The sequence below is a fragment of the Microcebus murinus genome, chromosome 11 (genome assembly GCF_040939455.1).
Source record: "Microcebus murinus isolate Inina chromosome 11, M.murinus_Inina_mat1.0, whole genome shotgun sequence".
Classification (NCBI taxonomy): domain Eukaryota; kingdom Metazoa; phylum Chordata; class Mammalia; order Primates; family Cheirogaleidae; genus Microcebus; species Microcebus murinus.
Window position 1 is genome coordinate 58,894,477 of NC_134114.1, and position 15,207 is coordinate 58,909,683.

A 15,207-nucleotide genomic window follows, 5' to 3' on the forward strand; every position below is an offset into this window, starting at 1 on the left:
CTTGGAGCATATGTGCTTTTATAATGTAAAACCTAGAATGAAAGGCTAAATATTTTACATTGAGGAAATATTAGTTATGAAATATGGCATTCTATTTTTTCACATTATATAGTTTTCTTAAATATAATGTAGTAGGCCTCTCTATTTTTAAAATAAGTATATTTCAAAATTTTTGTACTGATTCAAGACAGGAGTTAAAAATCTTTGCTTTCTTATGAAAGTAACCACAGAATGGGAAATGGGAAGTTACTTTTCCTCTTACTGTGTGATTACTTATTAGACATTCATAAGTTTATTATTTTAGTGTGTACCACCTTATAGAGTAGGTGTGATGTCATTTATTGGTTGTCTGTCAAGAGTGATCCATAAATCTAAATATTATTATATTTTATTTTGAAATGGATATATCAAAATGTCAAAAGGGTTAGAATGCCCATCTAAGGTTGACTCTTATTTGTAAGTTTATATTAAGTAAGGTTCTAACCTACTTTTGTGACCTTAACTCTTTTTACATCCTTATGTATGCTATATTACTGTCAATCCAGGCTACTTGATTTTTTCTGCATATGACCAATCTTTCTACCTCCATATTTTTGTTCTTTCTCCAAATATCTTTTTAATCTCCATATACAGATACTCTACTTACTACTGAAGGACCATTTAAATGTTCCCTATCTCATGACATTTTTTTATGGTAGTTCCAAGTGCATTAGTGCTCCCCTGAACCCTAGCTAAATTCTGCCTATCATTGTAGTTAATATTCTATTGTCTTATTCTCTCCTGCTTCTAGCTAGAATATGTCTGACTTCTTTTTGTGCACAGAAAAACTTTACAATAAAGTGGATCTTCTGGCACCTATTTTGAGGTGGGTTGTGCTGGCTTAATGTTAGAACAGTGACTAAGACAAGGATGAGTATATGAAAGAGTATGCAAAAAGACTAGGAAGATATACTGGTGGCAATTTCTGGCTTGAAAGGAAGAAGTGATATGATTACTTATCACCTGCAATGTTCATTGTTACTATAAAAATTTTTTTTAGTCTGGTTGTGAAGTATTTATTAATCACATGCTACCTTCATATATTAAACATTAATTTCACCATATAAGAATGTAAATATAGACAAGATGATCAGTTCATATAATTCTATGAGGTTATGAAGTATGAGATGTCTGATTTCCTTAAAATACTAAATTTGACAGTTGATATCTCTGACATTTCCCTTTGACACTTCTTTTTTTATTTTTATTGTGAAGGTACATTCTCAGTCTTTCAAACACATGGTTTGGCTTGTGATTATCTTTTAAAGTTTTCTTTAGAGCAATTTTTGTGAAACCATGCATAAGTCAAAAATTCACATTATTTTTTTAATATGAATTCCATCATGGAACCCATGTAATGTAGACAGCTCGAAATATCAACGGAGTGTTTAGGCATAAAGGCAGACCATTTCTATACCATATTGTTAGTTATGTATGATAAAAAAAATATATTCTTTTTGACAATCTTCAGCACAATGGTTAGATAAAAATGAAGCACTGAAACACAGTCCAAAACTGATTATTCATTAAAAAAGGCTAGTGGTGTCTGCTTGGTGGTCCAGCACTGGCATTATCTGCTACAGCTTCATGAAACCTGGTCAGTCGATTATAGCAGATGTCTGCTGCAACCAATTGGACAAAATGATGAGGATGCATGCCATTAAGTAGTCAAGGTTGGTCAACAGAGACAGGCTAATCTTCTTGCAAGACAACGTTCGACCACATGTCGCATAAACAACGCCACTCAAACTAGAGAGGCTGGACTTAGAAACTCTGTCATCCACAATATTCACTAGACCTTGCACCAAGTGACTACCACTTTTCCAGGCTTTGGGCCACTTCTTACAAGGAAAAATATTCCATCCTCAACAAGCTGTGGAAATCACCTTTTGTGATTTCATTGCCACTTGCTCTCCAGGCTTCTTCACTGCTGGCACAAACAAGCTACCATTAAGATGGCAAAACTGGCGCATACTTTGACTAATTGTGTTGCTTATTGCTTGAGATATAATAAACTAAACTTTTGATTCGAACTGGGACATTTCATATTTAGTGACCTAATATCTTCAATGAATTGTTTCATTCTCAATGAAGATGCTTTGAGAAAAGAGACCATGAAATATTTCTGGATACAGCCCAAAGAGTTAGTGAGCAAAGTAAAATTTTGTATTAATTATCAAATTTATGATTTTTTTCTAAGTAAAAAGTTTAAAATGAAAAATTATTACTTATTGGTATGATTTATGATACTCAATTTCAAGCTTCTGTACATCTTAGATTTCACAAAACTACTGAAGAACTTAACAATTTAACAGTGAAACATAATTAGAAATTATTTCTAATTATAAATATTTCTCATCTATTTCATCACCCAGAAGTAATCACTGATATAGTTTTAGCTTGTTTGTGTTTTACTTTCTAGATTTCTGTATATATATATTTTAAAGTAAAATTATGATCATATTGTATTGAATAGTGAGTACTTGTTTAAAAATTCTTTGATAGTAATTTTAATGGCTACATTATATTGTACCATATGCTGCAAAAATTAATTTAATAATTTCACTAAAATTGGTTTAGATTTGAAGGTTGCATCTGCTATTTCACTATTGAGTAAAACAGATGAGCATCTTTCTACATAAATCTTGGGTTGTACTTCTAACCATTTTTTATATTAAGATTATAAAAGTCGAATGGTCTGAACCAATTCATGGCTCTTGATACATGTTTCTAGAGTGTTTTCTAAAAGAGCTGTGGCAACTTAAGATTCCACCACCATCAATAGTCTATCTCAAAAAGAAAGGATAAAGCTATTTTAAAAAATTATGTAAAATGATTATGAAAATACTGAAGTATGTTTTAGTTTAGAAGAGTTTAAAAAAAGGTTTCATTATACGGTGAATTTATTAGCTAACTAATAAATAGCTACAGACATGTAGGGTAAATAATACTGTAAAATACTGTAAGCACATCTTTATTCACATTAGTAAAATGATAGATTCTATAATTCAAAAGTAATGGATCCATGTATTTAATGTTTTATTTATGCAGATTTTTTTCTAAATTGTGAGATTTGGATCTTTTCTCAGTTTCAAGGACTCTTTAAGTTAGATAAATTATTGGACAATTCATACAGATCAATAGTGCTTATCCTGATTAAATCTATTACCCACATGTATGGATTTTCTAAATGCTTAATCGGATAATAGTTTAAGAACACTATTTCTTCCTACCTGCTACCTCTATTATACATCTTTACCCATCCTGAGATAATGAATCCTACTAACTTTATTTCATAAACATTTCTATATTTTGTAATTTTATTTTAATGATCAAATGCCCATGTGGCTAGTTTGATTACAATACCTGCTGGACTAGGCATGATGGGTGTTCCTGGTGGCCCTCCACCTCCTGGAGGACCCTAAATAATTATACAAAATTTCAGTAAATATAAGGCATTGCATTAAACAACATAAGGAAAAACAGAAGAAAAGTTAGACTTATCTCTATAATAAGCCAATTTGAAAATAAGAGAGGAAATAGATTTTTCTCCATAATTTATTTTCTTCGAATGCACAATCATTTCAATATTATGCAAAACATAATTTAGCTTAAATAAGTTGAGACTGTTTTGACAAGTTTCCAAAAACAATGAGCCTGTAACACTGATTTATTATTCATGACTTAATCATATCAGTTTTAATGAGGTTAAGGACAGACCATTTAATAGGGTCTTTATAAATCCATAAAATAGAAATAATTCATGTATATTTTTGATTTAGTTTACTGTAATTTTCTTACATTTTGTATCACTGATTTTTATAGGAAACCAAAGGATATTTACTTAAAGAATATCTTTGAAAACCAAAAAGATATTAGCTTAGAGATTTATATTTTTAAGAAAATACATTGATACTGTTTTCTTTTTGCTGTTAGCATCAATTGCAACACTTTTGGGGCATTATACCTTCTGCTATCACACCAATTAGAAAAGAGAAGCAATGTTGAATAACGCTGTGGGTTACCAAGGCTGCAGCTACACAATCAAACTGAAATGGAGATTAGGTAATTCTGAAGTTAATTCAATTATTTCATGCAACCAAAATAGATAATCTAGGCAATAGGTTTTAAAATTTTTCAGACACTCTCTATACAGTGATCAAATTAACTCATAAGTGGCTAAATTTTTACTTCATTCTGAGTGTGGAGATATAGCCTATCCATTATTTCAAATAGTATCTATAGTTGCTATTTAATAAAAAACTTAAATTCCATTTCAAATAAAAGACTATAATTTCATAAAATCATGTGTTGTACTTATTCTTACATGACTTTAATAAAAATAGGTTTTACTCAAATGTTCTTACTTTTACTTTTGTTTGATAGAAAATGTGAAAAAAGTTATATTATACTTCCTTAGTTTGTGTAGCTTATAGAAATGTTGGGCACCAAGTTCATGGGTCCAAAGCGGGGTGTGCTTTTCACTATGTTAACAAAACTCCATCTCTATGGAAAGTAAAATACTCATTAATTTTCTTCTAATACACTCCTTTTTTTTTACTCCAGTTAGCCACCACCTCTGAAACTTTTTTAAGGAAAGATTTCCCATGTCATCATTTCATCCTTTCTTCTCTGTTAGGCATTTTCCCCTAAATATTAAAACACATTTTCCTCTATGGTGGCCTTGAGATGTAGCAAGGATCATAATGTGACAATGGTCAAAACATCATTTGTAAGTTCAGGAAGTCCTACAGAACCTGCTAATTTGGCTCATGCCTGTAATTCTAGCACTCTGGAAGGTCAAAGAGGGAGTATCACTTGAGCTCAGGGGCTCAGGAGTTTGAGACCACGCTGAGCAAGAGCGAGACCCCATCTCAATTAAAAATAGAAAAAAAATTAGCTGGATGTGGTGGTACACACCTACAGTCCTACCTACTTGGGAGGCTGAGGCAGGAGGTTTGCTTGAGCCCAGGAGTTTGAGGTTGCCGTGAGCTAGGCTGATGCCATAGCACTGTAGCCTGGGCAATAGAGCAAGACTGTCTTTTAAAAAAAAAAAAAAAAACCAAAACCAAAAATACTTGGTAATTTGACTTCATGTCTATAAGAATTATTGGAAAATTTTCAATGCAATAAATAATAAGAAGAAAAATAAGTATTCTCAATTTCTAAGAAGAACAAAAGTTACGTGATTCACTTTATGACTGGGAGAAAGTTTAATGTCTTCATAGACTTTGAGTGTGGCATGTGGTGTTGGGCACGGGGTGTAGATTATTTTCTTGGAGAACTGCAAATTCAAGCATATCACTGTGTAACTGGAGATGATTCTCTTCATGATTGGACAGAAAGTATAGTACTGGTTTTCAGAAACATATGCTGAAGTAAAACACAGTACTCAGGGCAATTCTTGGCCAGATTGATAACTATTCCACTAATGAACATCAACATATGTACTGAAGTTGGCAGATGAAACAACTCAAGATGTTCACTTCTTGGCCAATACACAGGGGCTATTCTTAACATCTGGACAACTATTTCATTGCCCAAATAAAACGTAACATCAATTCTTATGAGCAAACAAACCCAATTGTACTTACTACATAATTCCCAGGAGATGCTGAGGAGTATGGTATCTGCAACATGAACAGGACAAAAACAAATGTTTGGATTTCTGTGGCAGTAAGGAGACTGACCTAAAATTAATTTATTGCCTGACTTGATTATCAAGTTTTAAAATGTATCACAAAGGATAGTAAAGGATTTTCTATCTATTTAAGTGCTGGAAAACTGAACTGCAATATTATCTTGGATTTATAAAAAAGAAGGTTCCTTAGTCAAGAGGAATTTAGAAAGAATTACTACTTCAAGTTATATCGGTTTCATGTTGGTTGTACACATTGCTTGATACTAACGACTTATTCTGGAAGTAGAAGGATATACATTTGTGCAGCTAAAAAATGGGAAACCAGAATTTTTCAAATTAGAAGCCTTTACAGATGCAAATTCTAAGCTGTGTACATTCTTTTTTTAAAAAAAAGACAGGTTTCAAGCTACTACATTCATACAGTATAGGTCTATACTTGATATATAGCCCTTATATTTCCACTGTCCCTTTCTAATTAGCTACTAGGAAATAATATAGTAAATGCAAAAAGTTAATATGAGTCTCCAAAGACTACTAATTTGTGGGGATCAGATATCAGTACCAAATTCCTTCTTTCTCTTTAAATCAAGCTCTTAAACTAAGCTCTTTTCTAAAGATTAGGAAGTATTAATACCACATCACTGTGATAATTTAAGAAATGAAAAACTAGAAAACCTGTATTTAAAAATAAGCCCTGGAGTGGATATTAATAGGGAAAGCTAAATCCAAATAATTTCTTTTTTCACACAAGCTCACTTGAATGAAGACACTGTACATCTGTAAGAGATATTTTTGCCTTATTCAGAAAAAAGCCAATAAATTACTGTTTACTTGAAGTCAGACAGCCAGGTCCAGAATAGGACCATTAAAGTAGTGAAAAGATTATATTGCCTGTACTCTAAACCCTCCCTCCACCCCAATACATGTCCTATAATCAAACATACAAGTAATATGGAATCACAAAAAGTAAGTAGAAGTACAACAAAGTTACAATTTCCCCTTGATAAACAATTCTTTGATGCCTTTTGGAAATATTTAATATTAAGTTATTTGAAAAGCTTTTTTCCTCCTTGTTTGGTATCTTTGCTTTGCCTCAAGCACAGACCACATGTCCCTGAGGCCCCAGCTTGGTCTGCCCACAGGTAATTGGGCAATGCAGATGGCCATTACTAGGGTGCAACATCACTAGTGATGAGGATTACTTCCACTATCAGTATTGAGATATTTTATGGCAGTAAGTATTCACCTGATTTGGTGAATGAAAACAACTTTGCTCTCTTGTGCCCCTTTCAGGTCATGATCTACCATTCATCCTCTGCTTTTCTTTATTTAAACATGTGCATCTGCCTTTGCCAAATCACCAACTTATTCACTGGCTCCTAAGACCAATTTCATCTCTATGCCCTTACACCTGGCTCACATTCTTCTGTCACGCTATGTTGACTACCATCATTCTTAAGCAACTTCAAGATGCAGTCTAACCACCCTTTAGATCTTTGGAATTTAGCCTCTCTTCTACTCATGAGTGTGACTGCATCCTAGAACTCCTTACACAGAGATCTGGACAACTCCCGTGCCTGATATCTTTCTTATTTCTTATGATACTTAGAAAAATTACTCTATATTCCAACTAGAATTGAAGGAATCACAATTGCTCCATGTGTATTTACTTAGTGCATTATTTCTCTATTAGCTTATGACTAAATTGCCTCTACCACTCCCCTCGCCACTGTCAGCATTTTTATTTCTCTTTCCAATATTGTAAATTCATTATCCTAAAGCCTACTTTGTCAGTTTTCATTTCTTTGATCACTCCCTAGCCAAACTTTGTTTTACAGCAGAGATTTCCTGGAGGGAAACACAAAGCAAAGTTGACAAGGTCTAAAATATAATCATATTCTCCAACTTCCACCTGGTCTTTACTAATATCTGGAAGCATTTTGGCTAACCCTTTATGGAAGCCCTGAAGCTTACTAGCGATGTGTCAGTAAGTGCAGAACACTTTGGTGGTGGTGGTGGTGGTGGGGGTGACGACTCTGATTTGTAGTATTAGCCAATTTCTGTGGTGTAAATATTCCCATATGACAGATACTAAGCTACCAATGGTTTAACAACCAGGCTCACAAAATTCCTAAACATTTAACAATTGACCCTTGTGAGCTGGCCCACATGATGATTACACCATCCTGAGTGGATGCTTTGCCCTCCTGTCACACATTAACACCATAAAGTTCTTGCTACGCCTTCATTTTCAGCTCAACACTCCATTGTTTACAGATTAAATGTATGCCAGGTAGGAAAAAAAACAAACTTTCTATGTGTTTCCAAAGCTAGCTCTTCCATCCACTCCATTCTCCTAAGTCCTTGCTCATTTTATATTTTTAATTTCTCCTTCTTTGTGACTTTTTCAAAGATAGTTAAATATAATCAATATTACAAAATACTTTCAAAGCTGTTATCTCATTTAGTTGTTCAGTTTCTTTTTATTTTTGTTCTGTCAAGCTGTTTAATTTTGGCTTAATACTGTTTCTACTTTGTATTCTTCAATGCCCTCATTAAAAATCAGTATTTGGGCTTCTTACCCTAGAGCTTTCCTGAACTTGCATTTGAGAAAGTAACCAGTAAGATCTGACAGCCTAGTGTGAAGGACATAAAATATGACAATGTAGATATAAGCATTACGTGGGTACATAAGATATATTTGAGCTGGGAAGCTGGGACTAGATGCCTACCAGAAAGACAAAGAGGACTGCTATAAAAAAGAAAGAAAGAAAGAAAGAAAAAAAGAAAGAAAGAAAGAGAAAGAGAAAGAAAAGAAATCTGAAAGTACATGGTTTATTTGGAAAATGACAAATAATCTTATACAGCTGCTGCGGTGAGGGACTTGGAGGGGACTGTGGTAAATGACGAGGCTGCATGGCCAGACTATGAATGAATTTATGCTGTAGGAAATAAGGCGTCACAGGCTTTAGAGAGACATGTTTGAATTCATATTTTAGAAAGATAAGTCTAGAAGCATCATGGAATATGAATACAAGTTAGAAGACTATGCAAAAAGTCCAGGCAAGAGATGATAAAAAGAGTTGCAGGCAGTGCTGATTAAGTAGGAGTAGGAAAATTTAAGAGTCATTTCACAAATTACTTGGCAGGGCTTGATGACAAACTAGGTGTGGCAGACAAAGGAAGGAAGAAATTGAGGTAATTCCTAGGTTTTCAACTTGGTTACTGGGTAGACGATGGTGTTACTCATTTATATATAGGGAATTCAGGAAGTGAGGCATGTTTTGGGAAACGTCTGATATGTTGAATTTGAAGGCATTAGCAGATATTGAGGTAGAGCTGATGAATAAACATTTAGAAATATAGGTCTAGAACTTTATTAGAGATTGGGACTAAAGATACAGCTTTAACTGAATAAATTTCCAGTTTGTGCTAAATATAATTCTTGATTCAACTGGATTTTGTGATGGTTGAAACCATATGAAAACATTACAATGAACGAAAAGAAACAGCCTAGCAATGTAATTAGAAAACATTACCAATTGAGAAAGGGTGGATAATGTGACTGGATGAAAGTTAAGAGGAAATACCTTATAAAAAAGTCAAACAAGATAGACTTTTAAGAAGCAGGGAGTGGATGCAGCTCAGCTAGGAAATCTCTAAGCCAGGCTTATTTTTGAACCCTGTCAGGCTCAAGGCTTTTAATCTTTCTGCGGCATACCTAAAAATGTATTATAAAAAGGAATACTTTAATAAAAATATGAAAAACTAAAGAAATATTATTAAGATGGAAAAAAGATAAGAAATTAACAGGCATGTAAAATAAAACCAAGGAGTCAAAATTTCAGACATCAGGTACGATGAGGACAGAGAATAAATTATTGTGTTTGTTTGGTAAGTAGGAGGTCACTAGCCATCTTCAGAATAGGACGTTTATGGAAATTGAAATGGGCTGAGAGGCCAATTCAACAAACCTTCATTCATTATCTGCTATGTTTCAGGAACTATACTATCACATAGTGATGAAAAAGACAGGAAGGCCAAGGAATTCATTATCTAGCAGGATTGTGGTGAGAGAATAAGGGAGACACACAGGATGGTGGTTTGAAACTGAGGAAACGTGGAAAGAAGTTTTCTATCAGCTACCCCCTCCCCAACTCTAGAGGAGTAGAGAAGTAGGGGTTTAAGGTTGTCTTGGGATTTTGTTCATTGGCATCAGGGGAAAGTACCAGTCAATGAAAAGGGATAGGAAGAAGACATATTTGGTAGAGTGAATGAGCAGGATATATAAAGAAGAAACAAGAGGTAGAATAAAGGGAACACATAGAAGAGTTAGCATTGAGAAGGAAAGAAAATTTCTATTTCTGAGACAAGAAGGAAAAAAGATGACTAAAGGTCTAAACCTTCTAATCTTACCTTTTTTTCTATGTTCCTAGATCAATTGTATTATCCCATTCCCCTACATACTGTGAGTCAAAGGCCTGAAATCACCTTCAACTTTTTCCTTCTCTTTATCCCTAAAATCCTCCCTGTAATCCTATCCCATGCTTCATACAAAATAGACATTAAGATGAAGTGAAAGGTAAAAATGAAGATGTAGAAGATAAAATCAGAGAGCTACAAGGTCAAAATTCTAGAATTAAAAGAACCTATTACTTGACAGATAAGAAAATTTAGAGCCATATATATTGTCTGGCTAAACTAGACAGAAAAATCAAGAGCTGTGACGAGAATCCAAATATTCTAAAATATTCTGAGCCCTAATACCCATAATTGTAGTGCTGTGGTAGGTGGCAGAGAAGTAAACAGAGGCCTTTCATTTTTATTTTTTAAATGATCAGTAACATTTTTTTAGCAAAGTACCTTTCTTCACTTGTGAAGTTTAAAACTATATGCACTGGTTTACTAGAAACCAGGAGGAATAACATCAAGCTATTATCTGTGCCAGTGTAAAGTTGAAAATATTCTATTATTTTTTTAGTCCTCTTTTTAAATAATGAGCATCTATTGTATATAGCAGAGCCTATTTGGAATAATATATCTGTATTTACCTTGGGCTTAATCACATAATAGATTCTCATTTTTTTCCCTGAAGTAGTTTATTTCCTTTCTTTTTCCTTTCAAGCTAGTGAGTTGATACAATGCTATATTAAACATTTTTTGGTTTTGTCTATTCCCTCTTCTACTAACAATTCTTTTAATTTTCTTTGGTGAGCCATTCCTGCCTACTCCATGTGTCTTGTTGGGTGGGGCTCAGTGAGTAGACATGTGACCTGGCCCTGGTGGATAAACTATTGTTCCCCCTGGCTAGAACTGTTTCATGAATGAGCATATGACCAGAAAACCCAGTTCAGTTGGAGTTATTTCTAATACCTCTGTTTAAATGATAAAGAAATGTATTCTTTTGTGCTCAACCGGGAGCTGTGAGGTAATACATCTGGAGCTTCACATAGTCTTCTTGATATGATGAGGAGAACAAAGACGAGTGACAAAGACTGGGTCCTGATGACATTTGAACTCTTGGAACCAAATGTGCTCAAAGCCATATATATCCCTAGACTTTTCAGATACATGGTCCAGTAATATTCTCTTTCAACATGAGTCTAATTTGGTTGGTTTTCTGTACCTTGTGATCAAAAGTGTTTATTTTGAATAAAAATGCTTGATACTTAATGATTACAACTTGCTGTATAACCAAACCAAAATGAACAATTCCTTGTGTAAAAGATAAAAAATGAAAAACGAGCATTGGTGGATTTGTAAATAAACTTCTAAATAAGAATCTGACACCAATACTGTAATGTTGACAGTCAAGGAAATTAACAATAAAAACCATACTTTATTTCATACTAGCCAAAGAAGGCACCTTTGTGCATATTAACAAAAGGCATCCCTTCTGGGTAAATGCTCATTGACTTTACAAGTGGAACACAAGCTGTATTTCAGCTCTCTACTGATTCCTTTGACTCAAGAACCTTTGTACGGTGCGCACACTAAACAAACCTACACAACAGACCTCCTTCACATATTGAAGAGCTCTCAAGGTTTCAAAGTCTAAAAGGAAAAACATCTCCAGGATCACAAAATTGAAATCATATTAATTTTAAAACTGATAGCTTAATTTTCAACCTATGTATATATTTATGTTACATTACTAAAAAAGAAAAATATTTGTGCAAACCACTGCCACAAATATATAAGGAGAATTCCCAAGATGTCAGGTGCATAGAGAGATGTGCACGAATGGCAATTTAGCTAACAGGCACAAGGCAAAAGTAAACTTGCTTTCTAGGGCAGCAAGAGAGCAAACCTAGATATAATTAATACAGCAAATATTATCATAATAATTTGGTCTCTACTAATAGAGATTGATTATATTTGGCAACTTAGTGATTATTATCGTTATTTGAGAAGAACAAGTCATTTTATGATATAGACCACTATATGTAGGCTATATGTAGTATATACTTAAATCACACTATTTCTATTTTTATTTTTGAAAGTCTGTTAATTGACACAGAATGTTTATATTAGACCTTGAAGTGAAAAAATTATATAATTTCAAAAATTACACACATTTTTCTAAAAATATATACAAAGCTTTTTTTTCTACCTATTACTTCAAAAAAGTTAATACAACTGACTGCAAGGCTTTCAAAAGCAAAATATTTTTGTTGTTTTTGTTAAATGGTGGAAAGTGCAAAAAATGTTTTTAAATATATATATACTCACTGAATTGGCATTTGTTGGGTTTGGCCAAGGTCTACCACCACCCGGACCCCTACAAAAAATATGATAAATGAAATTTTAACCTATGCTTTGAATATTTCACAATAAGTAACAAAAAATCATAAAATATTAACATTTACCATTTAGTTACCATGCAGTTTGAGTTCAGCACTGCAATTACTCTCTTTTAATAGCTTTTATATTTCCTAAATCCAAAAATTTTATCATTCCAGGAAATATTAATAGTTTTTTCCCAAGTCAAACGACTGCTAATAAGCCCAGTTTTATTTTAATATTAAATTGTAATAGACAAAAACAATAATCACCTATAGCAGTAAACACATACATATATCTAAATAATTATTAAAAACATATTTAGAGTAAAAAGCACTAATTAAGAAATAAATACGAACTATAATCTTATGACATCAATATAAGAGCTACTCTATCTCATTCAAAAGGTAATTATTTGTAAAATATCCATATATATTAAATGATTGTCCTTATTAAGCTAAAAATAAATATATATAAAAGATGCCTAAAGTTGTTTCCTTTTCATAAAAATCATAGTTTATCACACATGTTACTTTACATATCTATATTAATCTATCTTTAAGTGCTACTGATGAGTTAGTTACTATTAAATAAGAGAATCATATTTCATGTTATTCAAGGCAGTGGCCAGAGTAAATCCTAGAAAAAACAGTATGCAATTTATGCCAATATATTACTTCATTTAAGGTGGAGAATAATATTTTGTATACCATAGCTTATAAGGACATAAAGATTTTTGTTTTAACAAAATTAATGCCCAATTAATTAAATGAAAAGGTCTCTTGTCCTCATATTTTAGTACTAAATACTATACCTGAATTAATATTATCTTATGAAAAGCTGACTACTGACAGTCGGTCCTTTTAATTAGGGTCATTCAAAATTTCCCTTCCCTCTAATCACTAAGATAGTGAAAATTTTTAATTAAGAAAAACACATCCCTAGATTCTAGGGACCTTAAATCTAAAGTTCTAAATGTTAGATAAAGAATCTGACCAAGTTATTTATTATCCTGTCCCTGGGCTCTCTTAGGAATGCCCCATTCAGCTTAAAGAATAGAAGAAGAAAAAGAGGCCCAGTGGAGTCTTGATCAAAGTTTTGTGCATAGACAGAAAGAAGGTGAGAGGCACTTGTATTGTCTTTGGAAATTGTTGCCTCTCCAAGATGTTGATGATGACGATGATGATGATTTTACAATTACTGGAACAATCTAGAAAAATGATTTTACATATAGAATTCAATGTCCTAATGAACAAAAACTAAGGTAAAACATAAGCTATTTGTTGACCAAGTAAAATATCTGGTTGGTAAGACCCATCCACATGATGGGTGTAATGTTAAAACACAGTAAAGAAGTAGGAAACATTTATCTTATGACAACATAAAAAACTATCATATCCAAACCATGGCAAAAATTTATATATAATGATGGTATGTAGATAATAATCTCATAATTTTGAAATATTTTCAAATTTGTCTAATGTTAAATTAACATGCTAAATTAAATGTCAAAATATTTTATATTTCATAACATTAAATTAAATGTTAAATTTGTATCATAACAGAAAATATTTTTATGCATTTTGTTTGACAAATACCAACCTAATCTTAGCATACTATGTATTTTATAAAAATTTCATTTTACTATTATAAGAGATTAAGTATTAATAATTGATATGGGCAAGCTAAATTTCCCCCAACATTACCATTGTGTTTGAAAACATTTTAAGTTTCTCAAGTAGTGCTGAATAAAGTGGGGGTTATGGTAGTGACTAGTTCTATTAGAACAACTACTTATGCTCAGTAATTCCCACTCCTTTTGAGGGCTATCAGTGTTACGTAATCTACAAACTATAACATAGACATTATTTTGCATGGAAATTTCTAAATAAGCATAGTTTGAATTAGAATCAAGTTAGCCTCATTTAAAAATAAAGCACATAGGTACTACAGTAATAGGGTATTGGGCAGGTGGGAGGGGGGAGGGGGGCGGTTATATACATACATAATGAGTGAGATGTGCACCATCTGGGGGATGGTCATGATGGAGACTCAGACTTTTGGGGGGAGGGGGGGAAATGGGCATTTATTGAAACCTTAAAATCTGTACCCCCATAATATGCTGAAATTAAAAAAAAAAGAAAAAGAAAAAAAAATAAAGTGAAAAATGGAGTTTAAAAGAAGTCTGTATTTTTTTTGGCAAGGATGCTGATTTTAATGAAATCAAATCAACTGTGACTACCAAATAAAAAAATCCTCTTTTCTTCTAGAATTGACATTTTATTTCAAGATAACTACACAAACTTTATAATTCTATAGGATATGATATAGAACAAAAGGATCCTTTGAAATCCTGTTGTCCTTTTAGTTTTTATAAAATAGCAACATAAACAAAGTTAAATTAGGACTGTTTTAATACTGAATCCTAAATTCTTTGGAAACTTTAAAAATGTAGTTAATTAAAAATATATTACTATTCAAGTTTCCTTTAAAAAATAATCTTATTATGCACTTAGAAACATTTACATTTTGACCATAGTTTATAAATTCTATTTTAAATGACTTAAATTAAGCTTTTGCTTCTAAAGATATATTCTAGTTATAGAAACACTGAAAGTGAACTTTTATTTTAATTTTTTTTGTTGTTTTTTTTTTTGGAGACAGTCTTACTTTGTTGCCTGAGCTAGAGTGCCCTGGCATCAGCCTAGCTCACAGCAACCTCAAATTCCTGGGCTCAAGCGATC

The 15,207-nt window shown here is 32.6% G+C and overlaps 1 protein-coding gene across 5 annotated transcripts in view; it reads right to left on the reverse strand.

Annotated features, from left to right (window-relative positions):
- SSBP2 (single stranded DNA binding protein 2) overlaps nt 1-15,207 on the reverse strand; it is a 277,732-nt gene that overhangs the window by 19,522 nt on the left and 243,003 nt on the right. For all 5 annotated transcript variants that reach the window (XM_012784369.3, XM_012784370.3, XM_012784367.3 and 2 more), the window contains 3 exons: nt 12,413-12,461; nt 5,634-5,669; nt 3,406-3,460 (listed from right to left, as the gene is read on the reverse strand). In XM_012784369.3, the coding sequence (XP_012639823.1) occupies nt 3,406-3,460; nt 5,634-5,669; nt 12,413-12,461 (140 nt within the window). The remainder of the gene's footprint in view (nt 1-3,405; nt 3,461-5,633; nt 5,670-12,412; nt 12,462-15,207) is intronic.